Source organism: Thermobia domestica, chromosome 10 (assembly GCF_964235325.1).
Source record: "Thermobia domestica chromosome 10, izTheDome1.hap1.1, whole genome shotgun sequence".
In the NCBI taxonomy this organism is placed as follows: Eukaryota; Metazoa; Arthropoda; class Insecta; order Zygentoma; family Lepismatidae; genus Thermobia; species Thermobia domestica.
This window is the reverse complement of record NC_137463.1, coordinates 75,546,536-75,566,920: the sequence shown is the minus strand read 5'-3', so window position 1 is coordinate 75,566,920 and position 20,385 is coordinate 75,546,536. Positions and strand designations below refer to the sequence as shown.

The following is a 20,385-nucleotide window of genomic DNA, read 5'->3' as shown; positions in this document are numbered from 1 at the left end:
TCTTTGTTCTCTCACATTATATATTCTATGGATACAAAAGACACATTAAAAGGATCTTTTAATTCGTCGCCATTCTTCTACTGGCTCATATGCAGGAAATAACAGGTACTATGCTTGTGTGACTGTGTTATCAATGACCTGCATACAGTGATGAAAAACAGTACGTCGCCCTGCCATACAGACTCATTTCCATGTCAAACACAAATGACAAAATTAGACTAGCATGACACACTGACAGTGTAACTGCTTCAAACTAACTGCTTTTTCAGTAAGATTGTATTTAAAATCTGCATAGGAAAATAGCGTAGTTTTAAACCTTGTCTGTGATTGTCATTATTTGTTCGTTACATGAATTTTCGCAGTTAATCGTGTAAGGCGTCATACAGCATTCTACGAAAACAAATCAGATACAAAATTTCTATTAAAAATCCTTCTGTTGATTCTGAGACAGAAAATGGTTACTTCTTAAGCTCATCCTGAGGAAATAATGCATCTAACATCGAACAACCTCAATAAATTTTACGTGATAACGATTGTTTTTCAACTACAAAGAGTATTAATGGGCGTTTCAACTGTGTTTTATTAAAGCGAAACATTACACCTGTCTGCTCTTCCATAACAATGTATACGTCACACCCATTGGTTTCGAAATTACCTTTAATCACGTCAGCTCTAAAGAACTGTGTTATGTCTGTGTTGTATTGAGATATCCTTCAATACTCACAGATCAAACAGTATCTTTTCAAAATACTTATATTAGGAAGGCAGTGATCAACTTATAGGATTGCGCAGAGATAATATAAAAATAGCCACATTATTCAGACAGGTGGAAACTAGAGATGTGTAAAACAAACTTTAATTCTCAACCAAATTAATTATAGATGCCACCCCATACCTTTATCTCGCTTTCAGTGTACACAGTTGCACGTTCAAACCCTGCTGGAAATACAACGCGTTCACATAACGACAAAGTGGAAAGTTACAGCCGCTCCCCCCTCTCCCTCAAACATTTTTAAAATACTGAACTGATTTTTTTCAAAGTTCTGAAATCAAGAGTGTATTTCGTTTGTTTCAAAACTCCTAGGAACTATCCTAACATCATATCCCGAAACGAAGTCTAAAACTATTACATCAAAACAAATGGAAAACAAAAATCCTTACCATACAAATTAGGAAGGAATTAATAACGAGTTTCGTTAGGAAATCATTACTGGTGGCTCCTGCAGCGATTCATTGTAGTCTCCCTCAGTCAAATTTAGACACGGTCAAAGGGCAAATTTAGACCAACCTAGCATGAAAACTATTGAAGGTGTATTTGGATGGTCTTTCAAATTTGAATCAATAATAGTTTACCTTAATAGATTCCATAATGTTAGAGAACTCCGACTGATCATCTACAGTTACAAATCCAAAAGAGAAGTAATGTTTTCTCACGAACAGAGTGACAAATTTGGACCAAAATTGGCATGAACAACGAACTTTTTCATATGAACAACTTGAACGGAATGTAAGTCGTTGATGGCCTGCCAACTTTGACTTAAATCAGATTGGTTGAAATAGAGTTTAGCATCCTTCTCAGCACTCACGCTATATGAGACGTAGATCTACAATTTGATGTGGAAGAAAAACCTCCATAATAGTTCAAATTTCAAGACTTTCCCATCAAAAATCGAACTTGAGATCCCTGCACCAAAGGCACACGCGCTAGCCTCTAGACCAATGTCTCAAACATGACTTGAAAATACAAACAATAACAGTAACGGGTCATCGAAATTTGTATTAAGGCTTGGGGATGAGAATTAGTGAATGGGGAAAAAAAGAGAAATAAAGAAAGAAAGAAAGAGAGAGAGAGAGAGAGAAAACAACGTCAAAAGTGTTGTTGCTTGTCACCTATTAAATGGCTACGTCCGAAGTAAGACTTATTTATTTATCTTTTAAGCATGCACTAAACTCAGACGGCGTAAATTGAAGCAAGCCGACGTGCAACGAATATTTAAAATGTAAATGTCAGCTATTCGCGGGGTGTATTGGGCTCCTCACAGAAGATGCCAAAAATGACTTTGGCCTCTATTTGTATTACAATTCTGTTATCAAAACATCTGCTCATAAAAGAAATTGTAACAGGGGAAAAACTTTGGGTATTAATATTGATAATAACATACATTTATTAGCGAGAATGAGAAAAACTAGATTTCAGTGTTCAAGTACTTTCCACTACTATTAATCTTTAAATATCCTAAAAATCAAAGAAAATATGTATCTAAACCCAAAAGGACATAGGGAACAAGGAGGACAAAACGTGGGATCTGATCCCAATGTGAACCACTTTCTACTTGAATCGTGTCGAAAAAAGGCAGCTGGAAAAGGTGAAACTTTATGACTGTATTACTACCTGTCAAATGGATATCAAGTATAAGGACCCACACAACAGGCTATAGACCTTGACTTGGGAGATGACACGAAGGTACAGCTTCCCACGCTTCAAGACAATTACTGCGCAATTAACCACAGAACATTATGTGAACAGTGACATTGCTAGATTGTGGATATGGTATTTGAAGAAAAAACAACTACTAAAACTCTATAAAATACCTAGGTTAAGAAAAATCTACTTCCTTAACTATTTTAATCTTCGCTGTAAAACTGGAGCATAGCAATAATAAAAAGAGGATAATTAAGGAATGTTGCGATTCCTCTCACAACCTGATAGTAGTGCCAAAACTAACTTTCTAAGCCAACAAGGATAATTATGCCAGTTTAGTGAAGGAAGGCGTTTAGAATAAAATGATACGGGAAATCGAAGTTTAAAGATTTGCTTTTAACACAGCTGAATATAGTTTCGTGTGTTTTCAATCAACTGTTAAACAAGTACTCAATTCATCACATCACTATTATCCTATACGTATACCCTTCTTCCAGAAACTGTCCCGAATGATCACGCCTTATCATAATTATATTGCGAGAATTATACATAGTTTGAAAGTGCAGTGATAAATGAATATGCAAGTACATATGAACTCCTTCATGCATGTGGAATAATCATTTCAGAACTTTTATTTAAGATGTTATTCAAGAAATCTGACTTTATACAGGTCCATACTATATACATTCTGAGTTCAAAATCAGGTATCCTATGTTTCATTCTAATTGTCATACAATGATATCGTTATCTCTCTCTCTCTCTCACTCACTCACACACTCACACACACACACACACACACACACACAAAAACCGGATACATTGTCACTTTTGACTAAACGAAATCACTAAGACACCAACGATTCCAGAAGGTTCTAAATTCTAATCTTGCCTAGTAATAAGTGTTGAATGCCACGTAATAAGGCAGAAAGGAGCTTCAACCTTATATAACCTCAAAAATATCTACGACCGCTCCGAGAGCAGTCAAGTACTTGTTTCGTGTTTTGGAAGTCCTAACTACCATAAAAAAAAAAAATTAGGTCTCCAGTTTTTACAGTGCCATCACAATGCAAGACACTGATCATATTAACCACTCAGTCCATAACTTGAACAGCAGTTTCTATATGCGGTCGATGGTCACTTTCGGGTCTTAAGTATAAATTTCATATAGAATTTTCACGAGTTTGAAACCATAGAATTTCCTATCCATATTACCTTTCAAGCAATGTGCTTGCAAAAAATCATTTTTCATACTTTAGATGGGTGGACACCGTAACTAAAACCACCTGAAGTTTTAAAGCTACGTAAACGAACCGAACAGTTTTTGCACATACAGCAGCAACTGGCATGGAACATGTGGTGGGAACAAAATAAAAACTGAAGTAACACTTAGCTATACAGATAAAATTTAACGACAAGTCCATCGGAGAAGGTGAACCACCACTTTCATTTTCATTTCCTAACGAGAATGTACACAGTTTGTTTTAAAAGCAAGCATAAATTGTAGAACTTAATGAGAAGCAGACGCAAACTTTGCAGTAAGAAAATAATATAATATCAGTTTACAATATCTTATTATAATTCACTTATGATATTTGTGTATGACTTATAATTCAGTGTATTAGAAACTTGTGTGTTTCATATATACATATTTATTGTAAGTAGGATTATGTGCCAGAGTGAATAAATTCCATCAATTTCAATCTGTAATGTCGATATACTTCAGGGAACAAGAACAAGAATAGATTTAATACCTCATTAAAATTGTACATCACTACATGCATGCATGGATAGTTAACGTTATACTAATATAACGACGCTTTGATAAAGCATGTACAGAACATTTTTACACGTTTGTTTCAGGAACGTAACTTCATGTTTATCAAAGTTATGTCATAATAAATACAAAGTGAAATAACGATCACTCGAAGTGATGGAGAATACAACATTAAAGGAGATCAGGTTTGAGATTTGGAATACTGCAGAAGTGGAATTCACAAAATAGACTTTATATGAACAGAATAGTTACTTTTCCTACAATTTGGTTTAATAATTTCATGAATATATATCGGCTACTGTATAACATCTACCAGTAGCATCATGATTAGCAAACTCAATTCATGTGCACGTTTTTGCAGGCTAGCAATTCAAATTCTTCCGAACTTACTATAGCAAATTCAGATCTTTTCATGATTGCGATTATACAATGCTGAAGCAAGAAAAAAAAAAAAAAAAAAAAAAACACCGAATACATACATAATTTTAGTTTCTAAAGGTCTGTCTTTGGTATGGGAGAGATGGTTCGCTTCATGGTGGGAGCTGATGTGGTTCTGATGTTGGGTTAAATTACAGGCAAACGTTATATATAGCTTCTATATTGAAAAGAGACGCTGAACTCTACACCTAAGCAAGCAAACATGTACTAGCTATACTATATTTGACTTGACACTTGTTGATTTTACTGAACTAGTAATTAAGTTATCCAAACTTTGTTTTAAAGTATCATCTTGTTATATGAAAGTTCTTGAGACAACTTAGTGACACTAATTGTTGAAAAATTAAACGGGCTTCAGCATTATGATTTTTTTCTTCTTTTAAATCATTTGAGTAAAATGCTTCAGTAAATTGAATTATTTTTATTCTCGTAAAAATAGTTTGTCTTCTTTTCAGCTGTTAACAAATCAATATATCATTAACATTGTTGTCACGTGGCTAGAATACGGAAGCTCTAATCCAGTTAGCAGTCACCTTCACCGAAATTATTCGTTTAACTCCTCAACCAAACATAATTTAGAGCTTCAAGTTTGATTGTAAGGATTCATTTAAAAGTGCTTCATGCAACGCAAGGGCAGAATGTTTCTTGGTGTCAGATATTTGATTACTTATTCGATTCATGGACTTGGAAATCTCAGACTATTCTCAATTTGTGAGTCAGAAAATACAACTAATTAAAGGGTATAGTACTTTTATTACAAGGGGATTTTCTATACATTCGCCGAAACTCATCTACAAAGCTGTTAAATTAAAAGAGACTTGTTTAGAAATATACTGATATACAGGTATATCCAGGAAGGCAAGAAACTATTTGAACAAACTTCAGGAACTGATTCCCGAAACCAGCAAAACCAGTCCTCTGGAACTTTGGTTAGTGAGGGATAGTTTCGGTGATGTAAGTGCCGAAAGCGTGGGAAAATGAATTTCAGAGGGCTGTAATTCAAAAACAACGCAACGTACAGAGTGCCGTTTAGAACATGACACTCGAAGTCATACCTGCTTGATTGAAAAATGTAGCCTATGTTTCAAACATCCGCAAGGAACATAGGGATTACTTGCTAGGTTATAGGGAATCCCTAAGTTCCTTGGGGAGTAACTTTCACCCATCTTGCGAAGGTTTGAAACATACATTTTTCAATCGAGCAGGTATGACAAAGTATCATAATCTAAACCGCGCTCTCTAGGTTGCGTTGTTTTTGAATTACAGCACTCTGAAGTTCATTTTCCCACGCTTTCGGCACTTTATATCGCCGAAACTATCCCTCATTGACTAAAGTTCCAGAGGACTTTTTCTCTGGTTTCGGTGTCGGGAATTAATATATATATACTGCCGGAAAATGAAAATGCAAAACCACGAAACTGTTTTCAAATCTGAACCACATTTATTCAATTCGCGCAAATCAGCAACAGTTATAGGTGGACGTGGAGCAGTTGTCAGTTGTCGACCCATAATGTCCTATACATATTTGATAGGATACAAATCTGGGTAGCGTGCTGGCCAGGGAAGTCGGCACACACCTTGCAGAGCACGTTCTGTTGCACGGGCAGTATGTGGCCGGGCATTTTCTTGCTGAAAGAGTACAGGACACTCCTGTCTCAAAAAAGGCAGTAAAACCGGTTCTACCATCTGTTGCACGTAAGAGGTGCTTGTCAATGTCCCATTCACAAACACTAAAGGTATGCGAGAGTTGTAGCTGATCGCGCCCCACACCAAAACACCTGGGATGGGACCACTGTGTCTTGCACGCACACACTGTGGGAGCAGACGATCTCCAGGTCGAGCTCGCACTCGCAATTTACCATCACTTGCATAGAGAGAGAATCGGCTTCCATCGCTGAACACAACGGAACGCCATTCCTCCTCCAAGTGCTCCTTTGCTGGCACCAGGCCAACCGTGTACGGCGATGATGTGGCATCAGTGGCAGACGGGCAATTGGTATGTATGTCCGAAGTCCTGCCGCTAGTAATATGTTCCCAATAGTGCGTGTGGAAACTTCAGGGGCCAAATTTGCTCGAATGTTGAACGTGGTAGCTGTGCGGTCTGCCAATGCCGCCCTCACAATACCCCGATCTTGGCGCACGTCCGTGCTACGAGGATATCCAGAACCTTCTCTGCGGGTGTGGGAATGGGTTGCTATCCATCGCTGCCAACACCGCTGCACCACAGATGCATCAGGGCCAACGTGATTACCGATTCGACGAAAGGACTAACCAGCCTCTCTAAGGCCCACAATGCGACTCCGTTCGAACTCACTCATTTGACTGTATGGAGCAAGACTGCGTTGTCGTGGCATGTTGTCTTGCTTGTGTTTATTGTGTGAGTCACTTTCATGCACCTGCTGATCTTCGGCCTCTGCTAATTCACAACACAGACTCGTCACAGGTGGCGCAAATGTCCCTCTGGTGCTGCCAACTGTTGGCCGAAACTGTTACACAATTAATCATCTATACTATTACCAAAGAACCCAATACTGGAAGCACATCTATCTCCTTCATGTTTTAAAGGGTGTTGCAATTTTATTTTCCGGCAGTGTATATAGATAGATAGATAGATAACATACCAATGACAAGAATTTACAGGTAAATACTCTCATTGTTTAGGCAGTTCTCCCAACGCTTAAGTTTCTCTATATTGTCCGCAAGAAAAGGACACTGGTTGCAGGCTGAGAAACTCCAAAGCACTACGAAAAATGTAGTGCCGAGGTAAAATGCCTATAATTCAGGATACTTTTTCAATGGACCAGTTGCCTGGAGAAAGATCTGGATTGAAAGGCGAATGATCCATAAAAGCCAAGAGAAAACTACCCTATGTCCATTGTTATGTTGAGAACATAGGCATGCTTTATCGTGACTCATAAGGACACTTCGTGACAGTTTTCCTGGCTACCTGCTTTTGATGGATCGTCGGGGTTTGTAACATGCCACAACAAAAATTTAAATTTTATATTAATGTACATAATGTATCATAGACAGCACATGCACCAAACGTATCCGAAAGGGTTGAGGTTACCTTATTTACTGGCAATAGAATTACGTATTTATGTCATGTCAGTGTATCGTTATAGTACTTATTAACACCTTATTTAACTTCTCATACTCTGACATATTTTTACATTAGGTATATCGACCTATGATCAACATTTAAAATTATATATATGGAAGGGATGACAGATGCTTGGCTTCTCCCTAAATTACTAATAAAGACTGAAAAATAGTCTTGTAACCATACACATAATAAATTTATTTAATTTATATTTTTTAGCAACTGTGTCGAAAATCTCAGCTTCTTGTTAATAATTTATAATTTAAAGAGGACCTCTGCCCATTTTTTAAATAGATCCTACTTCCAAATTGCTTCAAAATTTCATGAAAATTTCTTTCAGAAAGAAACTATTTAGAAGATAGTTGTAACAGAAAATACATATACACGCATATCTCCGAAAACACTCCGAAAGATTTGACAGAATGAGTTATTGCGTTACCGCCACAAATGTTGCAAACATAAAAAATTGCACTAAATTATACATCTTTACACATTCAAACTAATGAGCAATTCACGTATTCAAATTGGAATAAACAATTTATGAACCAAGGTTAAACAATTCATACAAAACGGAAATACTTATATGATGTACAAGAACCAAGTGAAGATCGCTGAATCCCGGAATACAATGCAAAAAACCTCAATTTTCATTCTCGTAAGATTTACAATAGAGTTAAAAGGATGGCAACTTTTCGAGGAGAGAGAGAGAGAGAGAGAGAGAGAGAGAGAGAACAATATTTTTCATACGTTGAATTAAAAGTTATTATTTGATCACTGAGATCTTTATCACTGAACGAAATATTAAAACAAACGTTTTACAATTGCAAGAAAGATTTTTTTTTTTTTTTTAAAAAAAAGGTTTCGAATTATCGTTTATTATGAATTTACACATAAAATACAAGTTTCAGAAATAGCTTATGAATATATGTTTAAACTTACCACGCAATTGATCCCATATTTATGGCCAGGAAATTCACCCACTTGCACATGTTCATGAATGTCCCATACTCGAACACTTGGTAAATGGCCACATTCGCCAGTGACCAAGTATCTGCCATCTGCAGAAAATCCTAATGATGTTATCGTCTTCCGAGACGAATTTAAAAGGTGGGACTGTTTATTCTTACGTGGATTGAAGAGCACCGCCGTGCATCTGTAAAAAATAGAAAGAGACAATCTCTTTAGAAACAATCATACAGCTTAGTTTCAGGATTATTCGCAATACAATGTCCCTAAATTAAAATACAGGCAAGATTTTAGAAACTCGAAATTATTCAAAATATTGATTTTTTAAAAAATAAATTTAAGAAACATTATACAATTTATGACAAATAATAAAATTATGGCTAGTGCACGGTCATGACTAATCAAGATAAAGTATGATGTATGTATTGACTATTCCAACCTTAAAAAAAAATACGGAGCCATTGTGACCTCTTACGAATATCATGCTGGAAGTTATACAAACCAAGGGATAGATGTAAATAGATTGTCTATGTTTCAGGCGCAATAAATGCATTACTATCCACAAGTAATCAAATAATCCACAGTTGTTACTGCCTACCACATTATTTGAATATTTGTAATTCTGCAAAAATCTATGCATAACTACATATATATATATATTACAGATATGTGCGGAAGATAACGGCAGATATGTGCTACCAAGGCGCTAATATCCCTGCCTAGAAGTCAAATTTCTCACGCACCACCAGCTGTTTGAGTGTACTGGGCATCAAAATAAACTGATTCTCTCAAAGGAATGGTGGCAAAATTCTTATTGAGGGAGACAACTGTACTATGCGTTTTTGGTGCATTTATATTTTCAAAGTTTCACTCATGCTAGTCGCACTGTATATATGCATAAGGGCATAACAATGAATCTTACTTCTCCCTTATTTTCAAAGAAATATGTAAATATAATACAGAATTATACAAAAAGTTCCATCACTGACCCAATTTCCGTAACATACGAATCCAGTAACTTTGTTATAACTGCTTACAGTAAACATACCAAGTTCCAAGATAAACACTACTATGTATTCTAAGGATATAATAAAGACGAAGGAAGCGTCGTACAAGTTTCCCATGCATTACATATACAAGATAAATAAGGAACAAAGTAGATTATTCTTCATAAATGACCGAGCAAATAGTTACGGTACATCGAGCGGTGTCTAGTTAAAAGCCCGATGACTCATAACGATCTAAAAGAAGAAGAGTATTGAACTGCATTGCTGTTACGCTAGGTTAACTCAGTGGAGAAGAAAGAGTTGTGGAACTTGTTCAGCAGCAAGAAAGAAGATACCACGTAGCTTTAAAACATGTTCTATGTTGCACTTGAGAAAACTAACTTGTCACCAGCAATGCTGTAATCCTTCACCCTCTCCAGATCTAATAAAACTTGAGACTGATTATGAGAAGAGGTCACCTTTCCATCATCACAGGACGTGGAGACCCGTTAGATATGACTTCCTTTGCTCTTGAGTTCTGACATTCATCACGACTGACAAACCACGCTACACTTTGAAATGTCTTATTACACTTAAATTAAAACTAGTTTATGTATCATAATATACGTTATATAATATGACTTTCCCCTATTGCGAAAAATATCACTCTTCATTCGTAACAAACCTTTATCAGAAGTACACACTAAATTTTTAACACTGATAATCACTTGTTTCATTATTTACTTTCTTTTGCCTCAAATTAATGCTTAAAAGCAGGGGCGGCTTTAGCATTTTAATTTTGGGTATGCCCGCTCCCTCGCTTATGGATGCATATACACACTTGATTGATTAATGACAGTAGGAAATTACTTTTACAGTAGTGGTTGATTCTATTTCTTAAATAATTATCTACCATTAATATAAATAGTGGAATATATATTTACTTTTTATTATATCTTTTAGCGTTTATATATTTTTTCAAAATTTTTGGGTAGCCCCGTACCTGCCCGGCCTACCCGCTAAAGCCGCCACTGCTTAACAGGTTTGTTCCATATATTGTTTTAAATAGCAGTTTCTTTCTCGGAGGAAGGAAGGGCAAAAATTTTACTAAGTCTAAACACAAACTTTGATGGATTATAACCTAAGAACTAGAAAAACGTGTCATATGCGTACTAAGCAGGTCAAGGCATACGTTAAGTAAGTTCGGTGAATTCACCTGAGGACGTATATCAATATCCTTGTGATATGATAAGAACAATTAAATGAGGAAGACGAATAGCAAAGAAAGAAAGAGAAAGAAAGAAAGAAACTTACTGCTTTCAAGCTGATTATTGGGATTACGTTCGTGGGTCTAAAATATTTTAATGTTACCGGTAGTACGTACGTACGTTACTCCGCACGATAACTTTTCAACGAAAGGTAATTTTTCAATAGGCAGCTAGAACAACTATCTCGGCCGAGCTCTTAATGGACTCAAATCTGTTAACATCTTCACGGGTAACGTTGACTTGAACGGTGGATATCCACATACCGTTTTCTACAGTTGAAATAAACGTGTATAATTGTAGCATGGTAGTAATTACATATGGCACCGTTAGAGGGCAGCAAACATCCTCCAGCGGTCGACATCTACTGGATGAAATTGAAACTTCTTGGCGTGTTCTTTTCTACTGTCCTTTATCAGATCATTACAAATGGATCTCCCATGCGGCGGGATTCGGACTATTTGTCACCACCACTAAAGTTAAACTCTGAAGTCACACCATTTTGTGTGTGTCGAAGCTCAACAAAATCACAAGCAAATTAATGCATTTTGACATGCAGAGTAAGCTGTTCCAACCTTACTGCAAGAACCTTTATTAACGACTAGCAGCGTTCACCCCGCTTCGCTGCGGTCACCCCGGAACGCAATAAACTTTGTTACTTAGATAATTTTTACTTTTTCGCTTTCAAGTGATATGATAAAAACCATAGAAGATTGCAGTAAATCTTAACATTATATCGCCTGTCATTTATGTTAACCCGCCCCGCTTCGCTGCGGTCATCCCGGTGCTGGCATATTGTAAAAGTGTCTGTAAAAATAAGCAAATCAATTAAAAAATTTTAAACAGAAGATTCAAGCTATTTTCCGCTGTATATCGCCTGTCATTTATGTTAACCCGCCGAGTGACACGGTCATGCGGGTTGCATATAAATACGTTTATTTTTACCTATGATGAACTAATAACAAAGGATTTGTACGTTATGGACACCTGAATGGTCAATTATCTCAAGACACTGGTAATTAAAAATTAAAGTGATATGATAAAAACCATCTAGGGTCCAAATCCTAATAACCCCCCAAAAATGAAAGAAATTGGTTCAGCCGTATTAGCGTGATGAGCGGACAAAAAATTGTACGTTCTCTTTTATATATATAGATTATTTCATAAAGATAGTTTTTTTTTTCTTTTTGTAAATTAGCCACCATTTCTCTAAAAACTTTCAAAACTTTCTACTCGCATGCGTTACATATATAAACTATCAACGAAAATCTAACAGCGATGGGTGGTCATTTTTTTTTAACTTGATAGTGCATTACTCAATAATAAATTAACCTTGATGACCTTCACGTTTGATAATAAAAGATAATTAAATTAATTCGAACATGTAAACTAATATTCCAAAGACCGTGAAATGTTAGATTTTTATATCAACACTCTGAAGACTACTTTTAGTACGAAAAAGTCCCCCCCCCCAGCCTGTCTTTACACAAAGCACTCCCCGTTATTCAAGTGGATTGAGCTTGTGGTTCTGATGCACTTGCTCTCATGTTCCATCCCCAGTGGGAGAGCACAAAATTTTAATTTCAGAATCATTCGCTTTCATTAATTATCTGTCTCCTTTAGCCTAAAAGGTATAACTGTGGGATTAGAGATATCTGTGCACTAAATATCAGAATAAGATTATATCAGGAACTTGCAGAATGGATTGCTTGCCTGCTTAATTTTATTGAGCCACGCGTAAATTTGAGTTACTATATCTGAAACGAAAAAGGATGAAATAGATTTCGTGGTATATTAGTTTCAATATATTAAGTTGATTATTTATAATATTTATTTTCTGACTAAAACCTACAGACATAACACATGAAACACGAAACTCTTGTCCTTGCAATTTAATCACCCTGTCGTTATGCAGATTTAATAGCATGAAATTCAATAATGTTGACACTCTGTTATACTGGGATGCTATTTATTCTGTGTTGTTCCTTGACTCACATTAACGTTTTACCCTTGCTACAGTATTTTAGTAGGTTACTTTGGTGACCATCAATAAATACTAAGTCAACGCTACGTCGTTTGCAGATATTCTAACTACAGTAACTTAACTATAATTCGATTACAAAACCATTTAATAATTATCTAGTTTAAACGCAATATATGTTAATAGCAGACATTACAATTACTTTAAGTATAAATTATGAGTTTCGCGGACTTAAAATGATAATAATATTGTGTAGACTATTGAAAGATGTTCTTTTTCTGAACTGAAGCTATTAAAACAAACATACATGCGTACTTCAATGAAACATTTTCCCCTATATAAAGCTACTTTCTCTTTCGTGTAACATTCAGTGATGAACAGAAATTAATTCTGCATTTTCTGCAGAACATAATTATCATTGGTTCGCAATATCAGCTTTCACTTAATGCATACATTAAACGCACATAACATTCTATCTCGATTGCAACCCATATGTTACACTATACACGTTGTACTGACGTAATATAAAAATAATCGGAAAGCAGGTGGATTATTTTATCCAAAAATGTTGAAGCTATATTTGACAAATAAGCCATCATAATAAAATTTATAATATATAATTAACTATTGTTTTTCATTGAATCACTATCATCCTATTTTAAATTATTTATGAGATCCTCCGTGGCTAAACGGTTAGCATACGCACCTCTGGCGCGGGTGACCCGGGTTCGAGTCCCGGCGGGGCTAATGTGGTTCAGATTCCACGTTAATCTGTAGATCTACGTCTCATATAGCCTTGCTGCTGAAAAGAGACGTTACACTCAAAATCAACTCATTTAAATTATTTATATCAATTTTCAATCTGAACTATCAGAAACTGTGAACCAGCAATTCGAAATTCTATATTGAGCTCTCTGATGGAAATTCTGATTAGTTTTTCCAATGATTTAAATACTGCGAGGGTACCTACAACTTCCATGAGTTATCATAGAGGGGAACTAACAAGAAACTTGAAGAAAAATATGCATAAATGGCAATATCTGATACGCTCGCTATCATTAATTCTGCAAACTACTACTTACAGTAGCGCTAGTGCTGTGCTATTATAAAATTAGGAAGAAAAGACATTTGTTTAAATTATCTTTGTTTAAGCCGATTCATTTATATTTAACAGAAGTTGAAAAAAAAATGTGCGAGAAATTGAAATTTCTGGAGAAAATTTCGGGTAATGACTTTTTATGATTTCAAGTGTAGTTTAACGCCGAACTAATGCATCGAGTGACTTCATTTGGTTTTCAGGAATGAAGCACTTTGGTTCTCGAAAATCCAGCGTTGAGCACATTTCCCAGTGATGAATTTCGTGGAGGTAGACCAATCACATCTGTTGTAGCCAGTAATATTGATGCTGTTTGTGAAATGATTGAGAGAGAGATCGGCATTTAACATAGCGTGAGATTCAGGAATCCTTGCACATTGATATGAAAGCAATACATACAATTTTCCACAAGCACCTGAACGTACGAAAACTCTCAAGGCATTGGATCACATGCAACTTCACCCAAGCTCAAAAACAGGCTAGTGTTGATTAATGTCAAGAAATGCTTTTAAAAATCCCAGGTAAGTCCAATTTCATGTACTACATGGTTACAGGGGACGAAACTTGGATGATTCATAACTGAAACTAAACAGTATTCCACTGTCAGGTTGTTTCAAAGGAGCCGAAACCAACATGAGTTGTTCATTCGAGGAATGCTGCCAAGCAAATTATTGCTGGTTTCTTCGGTTCCAGCGGAGATGTTTAAACTATAGCCTTAGATAATTGAAGGACTGGAAATACTGGGCGACAAGATAACAATTTATTTACCAGAGATCATCAATGAATTGGTAAAACAAACTCAAATTGTCGCAAAATTCTTCACAATCACAACGCCATTTCCCACCGAACTCTATTTTTTCCAATAAAAAAAAAATCGAATTACAATCGAATATTCATTGTCCGTATTCACTTGATTTAACCCATAATGACTTCTTTTTGTTCTCACACAAGAAAAATAAGATGTGTGGTGACGATTTGTGTCACCTCAATCAGTTGTTGTCGCATTTTGAACAGCAGTTTCTAAAGTGAAATATGAACGAATAGGCTTAAACAAACAATTAAAAATAATTTACACATAGAAACATAAAGAACACTAGCGCCTACATACAAAAAGAGAATTTGTTTATTGGATTTCAAATTTGAGGCGGGACTCCATTAATCTATGTTGTATCGTGTTACCTGAAGTTAACAATACTATTTTTGTTTTAATTTTTACTGTTGAGTTTTTAAGTCCCACAATTCTAGTCTTTAAGGTACAGGAGACGACGAAAAATTATAGTTAAATGGTGAAACAGTACATAACACATGCCCCGAGTGGGACTCATGTCTGTTCTTCTGCTAAGAATTAATCATTACGTTGCACCATGTTTCACCCAGGTAACTGTTACCATGTAACTAGTTTCACAAAGGTTTGAAGCTTACCATCAGACTTTTTGTGATGCAGCAAAATTAATTAATGGAAGGAGCAAACATGAAAACTGGATTTACTAAGAATACAAAACAAAAATGTTACCGTTGATCTTAAACTAAATTTAAAACAATGGACGCTATTGCTACGTAAATCTCTATAAAGACATAATATGTCAAGATTTTTTTTGGTCAATTCTTAGAACTGACTTTTGATAGCACTTATGCTACTGTAATTATGTAGTTATCTAAACCAGACCTTCAATAATAATGAAATTCTACCTCTAGAAAGTAATAATAAAATCCTTATAAGGGGGTAAAATCTTTGTAGCTGATATTTGATAAATAGATTTTGTAAGAGTTATTCTTGAAGGTATGCTAGCAGAAATTCATCCTCAATTCACTATCAAAAAACACTTTGTTTCAACTTCTTCATTAAGACGAAATTGAAATGAGTCAATTCTAAATGTAAGCTTTCAGAAGATGAAAAGACGAGTAGAGGCTGACAACTTCTTACAATATAACTTAATAAAGGTGAACTAATCAATGGTAGTATCGTTGAAAACCGAAAGCACCCATTCTCCAAATGCTATGACATTGAAGAAAAGTATGATATATTCAAAAAAGAAAACTCCAATTTCCTCGAATCAAAAGTCGTGGGTGAAATAAAATACTGGAAACCTTCACAGCAGCACAAGAAAGTATCACAATACCTTCTTCACGCTCCGTCTGAGTGCAGCAAGAGGAGAAAAAAGAATCCATTTACATCACATTGTAAGAACACTTTAAGGGAGGGTTACTGACATTCGGGAGCAGGAAATGACGCTGAATACCGAGAACTCCCACCATAACACTGAAAATAAATCACAACAGGTGGTCTCTTACTCCAACGATTTTCATTCAGTTCAGCACTTTCTTCAAGTGTATTTTAAAGTCATGAGGGTAACTTAAGAAAATAGTAAATTTTTTAAGCTTTTATTATTTCTACATTATTTTTTCCGTATTATTATTATTATTTTGGAAACACTTTTACATAATTAGTTCTGTTTGAATCATCTAGTGTCTGAAAGAAAGAATGATCAAGTCTCTATTGAGGTCATATTTTAATCCTTTCATTTTAACGCTCAATTTAACATGTTCACACTACAAGAGTTTGTTATTTCTCAATTATATATGCTTTTTCAATTGTCTATATTTCCCCCTATATTACCAAAACCCCGCAAAATACACAAGAAAAAAGTAGAGAATTTCAGAGAAAGTGTCTTCTTTCTGTATCTTACACTAATGTATACATGAATGCGTAGCACTTCACTTCATGAACAATTTCATCGGAAGCTGACATGAACTGGTGTATAAATCCCTCAAAGACATGTACACCTTGTCTCAAAAAGGTTGAGCGCATTCTTTATTGGTGTTTTGAGGCAAAAATTTTCTAAGTCCAGCTTCGGGTATCTTCGGGAAAAAGTAAGCCAGGTTCGAACCTCCAAGCCAGCCTTTGCAATCGGGAAAAAGTTTGCAGATGTGTTTTTCTTCTTTTAAATATAATAAGACTTGTTACCAAGTGTTTAAAAAAGCAACATTGATTGAAATACTTAATGATACAATATTTCGAAACCTTGCACATGCTTGTTTGTCATTTAGCTCTCTATACGTAATGGAGCATTTAAATACGTTAAAGAATCTTTCCATATGTAAAAGAATGCTCAAAGTTAAGAAATAGAACATAATTATCGCCTGAGTACTAAAATAAAAGTCAAAGTAGAACAGAAACAGCGTTTGTCATGGATATGAATGTCATAATTATCTTGAGATCCGTTATACATCGCTAGAAGCTTAGCTCTAGAAGTCCTTGTGTTAGCTCATTGGTAAGCTGTCGGATTTCAAATCATAAGGTTGTGAGTTCGAATCCCATCTGGGTCAATACTTTTTTTAAAATTATATTTTCCGCAATGCATGAAAAATTACATTAAAATACGTAAGTTGTTTATATATAACATAATAATTGCAGAACATAGTAATTATTATGTTTAAAATATAACGTCTGAGATAATTTTCACAGTAGGTCGTTGTTATATATGAGAATGTTAAATACACGTTAGGAAAATCGTTTAATAGCAATAAATAAGTTATGTAGTGTATTTATTTGCAGCTATTTGTCATACAGATTTAACTTCTCAATATTCTCATTACAGTATGTTATTTATATTCGTGAAATACAGTATATTCCTACGGATATAGAAAGTGTATAAACAGAGTATCCAAAGTCGTATTCTGCTTCAAGACACATAGCTTTTCCCGATCCCCTTAACGTCACGGGAAGAAACACAAATTCTCTTTAGAACGGAATGTCGTTACTTAGAGTCTCATTCGATTACGTTGAATATGCTTTTGTGTATTCATCTCTCTCTCTCTCTCTCTCTCTCTCTTTCGCTTTATGTGTGTGTGTGTGTTGCGGAATATCCCAAGTTGAATACAACATTTGCAAAGTATATGAGCATCATTGTCATCGAATACCAGAAATTGAAAGTCGTGTTTCTTCAGGTTAGGTTTGCGTGTTCATGTTAGCTCACTGGTAGAGTACGGACTTGCCACTGAAGAGGTCTTGAGTTCAAAGCCTACAGCTAATTATCATTCTTTTGTTAGTAGGATTGAACAGAAATCGGATAAAAGGAGTGGTTTACTTCTAGAAATATTTTCAGAAGCGTTTAGGTAGCCCTGAAAAGGGCTGTTTTCGGGAGTTAAGGCGGGGATATTAATATTGTATCCAAGACCCTTCTGAATTTATTACACGCTCCATTCTTCTGGGCATGGAATCTATTACATGGGTGACAAATCTATCTCCTTCCCCTACCTCCAGCCATGCTTCGGAAACAAGATGCCACAGGTCATCCTGAGTTCTTGGTGGATCTGCCTCAGGCCAACTTTCCCTTAGAGTACGCTTCACTTCTGCTCACATATTTTCCATGAGATTGAAGTCTGCTCCACGAGGCGGCCAGTCGATTAAATCAATCTCGGGGTGTTCTGCCAACCATTCATGAACAACACAGGAATTATGTATTGGCGACTGGTATTGCTGGAACTGAATTACACCATCAGGCTGAAACAGATGGCACCATGATATTACTGATAATGTCTAAGTACTGAGCATTGTCCAGATGTCCTTCAATTCTATGAAGCTGTCCTGCTCCGCGACTGGAAATCCAACCCCAACATAAAATAGATACATGGCCACTGCGATTGCAAGCAGCCACATATCCATGGTCATATCGGGTGCCTCTCGGACGATACACAAAACGGCGTCCCTCCTTTGATGTTGTGAATATGGATTCATCTGAGAAAACTACGTTTTCCCAATTGAGACCCACATTCGCCTGTGCAAACGCGAGACGGTAAATTCTGTGGTCATCTGAGAATTTTTTTTTCACGGCAGCAACACGGCCACGTAACCCAGCATGACGAAGCCTTCGCAAAGCTGTATGCTTACTACCAGGAAAGAGAGAAGCTTCCCTTATCTGTTATCTGTCCGTAGTGGGTCTAACCGGGCTTCGTTTACTAATCTCGCATCATGGGCTTCGGTTGACACATGCGGACGACCAGGAGATCGTAAATTACCAGTCTGACCTGTAGCACCATATTTCCGAATCCATTGCCTTCCTGTAGAGGCCGGGACACCTACTCGCCTGCTAGCTGCAGTTGCAGAATAACCTTCCAACTCCCATAAAGTAATTACTGCTGTACGTCTATCCATAGTTACCAATGTTCTGAGCTGTGAGAAGAAAGCAATAGGTAAAAGCTAGTACCTGACGTGTGATTGGTTACTTGCACGACACGCTTATTGTGGGGAACAGCATTGCCAGATCTAGAATAATGATGCTAGATCTAGCATAATTTGCATGTCTCTAGCACCTAGCATCTTGCTTTTAGCATCCTGCCCAAATCTAGCACAATTTCAGCAAGTTATCAAAAAGCCGTAAAACCTGGAGACGTTGGTCGTGGGAAGAAAAAGAACGGCAGAAATGTATCCTCTTCCATTGATTCATACACTCGGTAAACCATACAGGCAGTCTTATTTTCCTAAGTAAGTTCGGAACGGCTTTGGGCTTTTTTTTGTGGCTCCACCCAGGGTTTTCTAATCCTTTAACTCCGAGGCATGGGCGGAGCTATGGGGGCCATTCTCCCCCCAACTTTTTGACAACTTCACCATCTTTACTTCTGACTTCATGATCATATTTATTCCTGAAATGACAGCTCCGAGACCGACCAAAAATCTGCCCCCTCCCCCAGCAGACGATTCCCAACTCCGCTTATGCTGCGAAGTAATTTTCTTTCAAAATATGTAAACAAAAACTTTGCATTCATTTATACGATATATACGCCATTGAGTTTGGCAACGACTGCAGTAATTTAGTTGAGTTAAAATTTTGGTGCGTGAAGTATTGAGTTCTATCCATGCATTCTTGCTCTCTGTGTATTTTATGTTACGTTATCGTATCTCAACTTTGTTTTTTTTTAAACTCCTAAATTAGTAATTATGATGATCTAGCATAATTTGACCGAATCTAGCATAAGTTCGATCAGGTTTTGGAATAATTCTGAGCTGTGAGTCTGGCAACGCTGGTGGCGAACGACTTGGTCAACGACTCGCGAAAGAAATCTGAAAATGGTGCGCCGTAATAATAATAATAAAAACAGTTTTTATAAAGGAATATTAATACATACGAAAAGCTGTTTAAAGAATGAATTGTTATACTGACTTTACACGTATAAAAACATATACCATATACCAAACAGATTGAGCGATATGATTATATCTGTTTTGAGACGAACACTTTCGAAGTCCAACTTCGGGTGTCTTCGGAAAACAGTAAACTAAAGCTGCTGGTTCGAACCTCCAAAGCCAACCTTAGTAATCGGGAAAAGATGTACAGATATGTTTTTCCTTCTGTT

At 36.2% G+C, this 20,385-nt stretch overlaps 1 protein-coding gene across 7 annotated transcripts in view; it reads right to left on the bottom strand.

The window, feature by feature from the left end:
* Positions 1 to 20,385, bottom strand: part of Wdr62 (WD repeat domain 62) — a 439,571-nt gene that overhangs the window by 100,917 nt on the left and 318,269 nt on the right. For all 7 annotated transcript variants that reach the window (XM_081728141.1, XM_081728142.1, XM_081728146.1 and 4 more), the window contains one exon: positions 8,677 to 8,890. In XM_081728141.1, the coding sequence (XP_081584267.1) occupies positions 8,677 to 8,890 (214 nt within the window). The remainder of the gene's footprint in view (positions 1 to 8,676; positions 8,891 to 20,385) is intronic.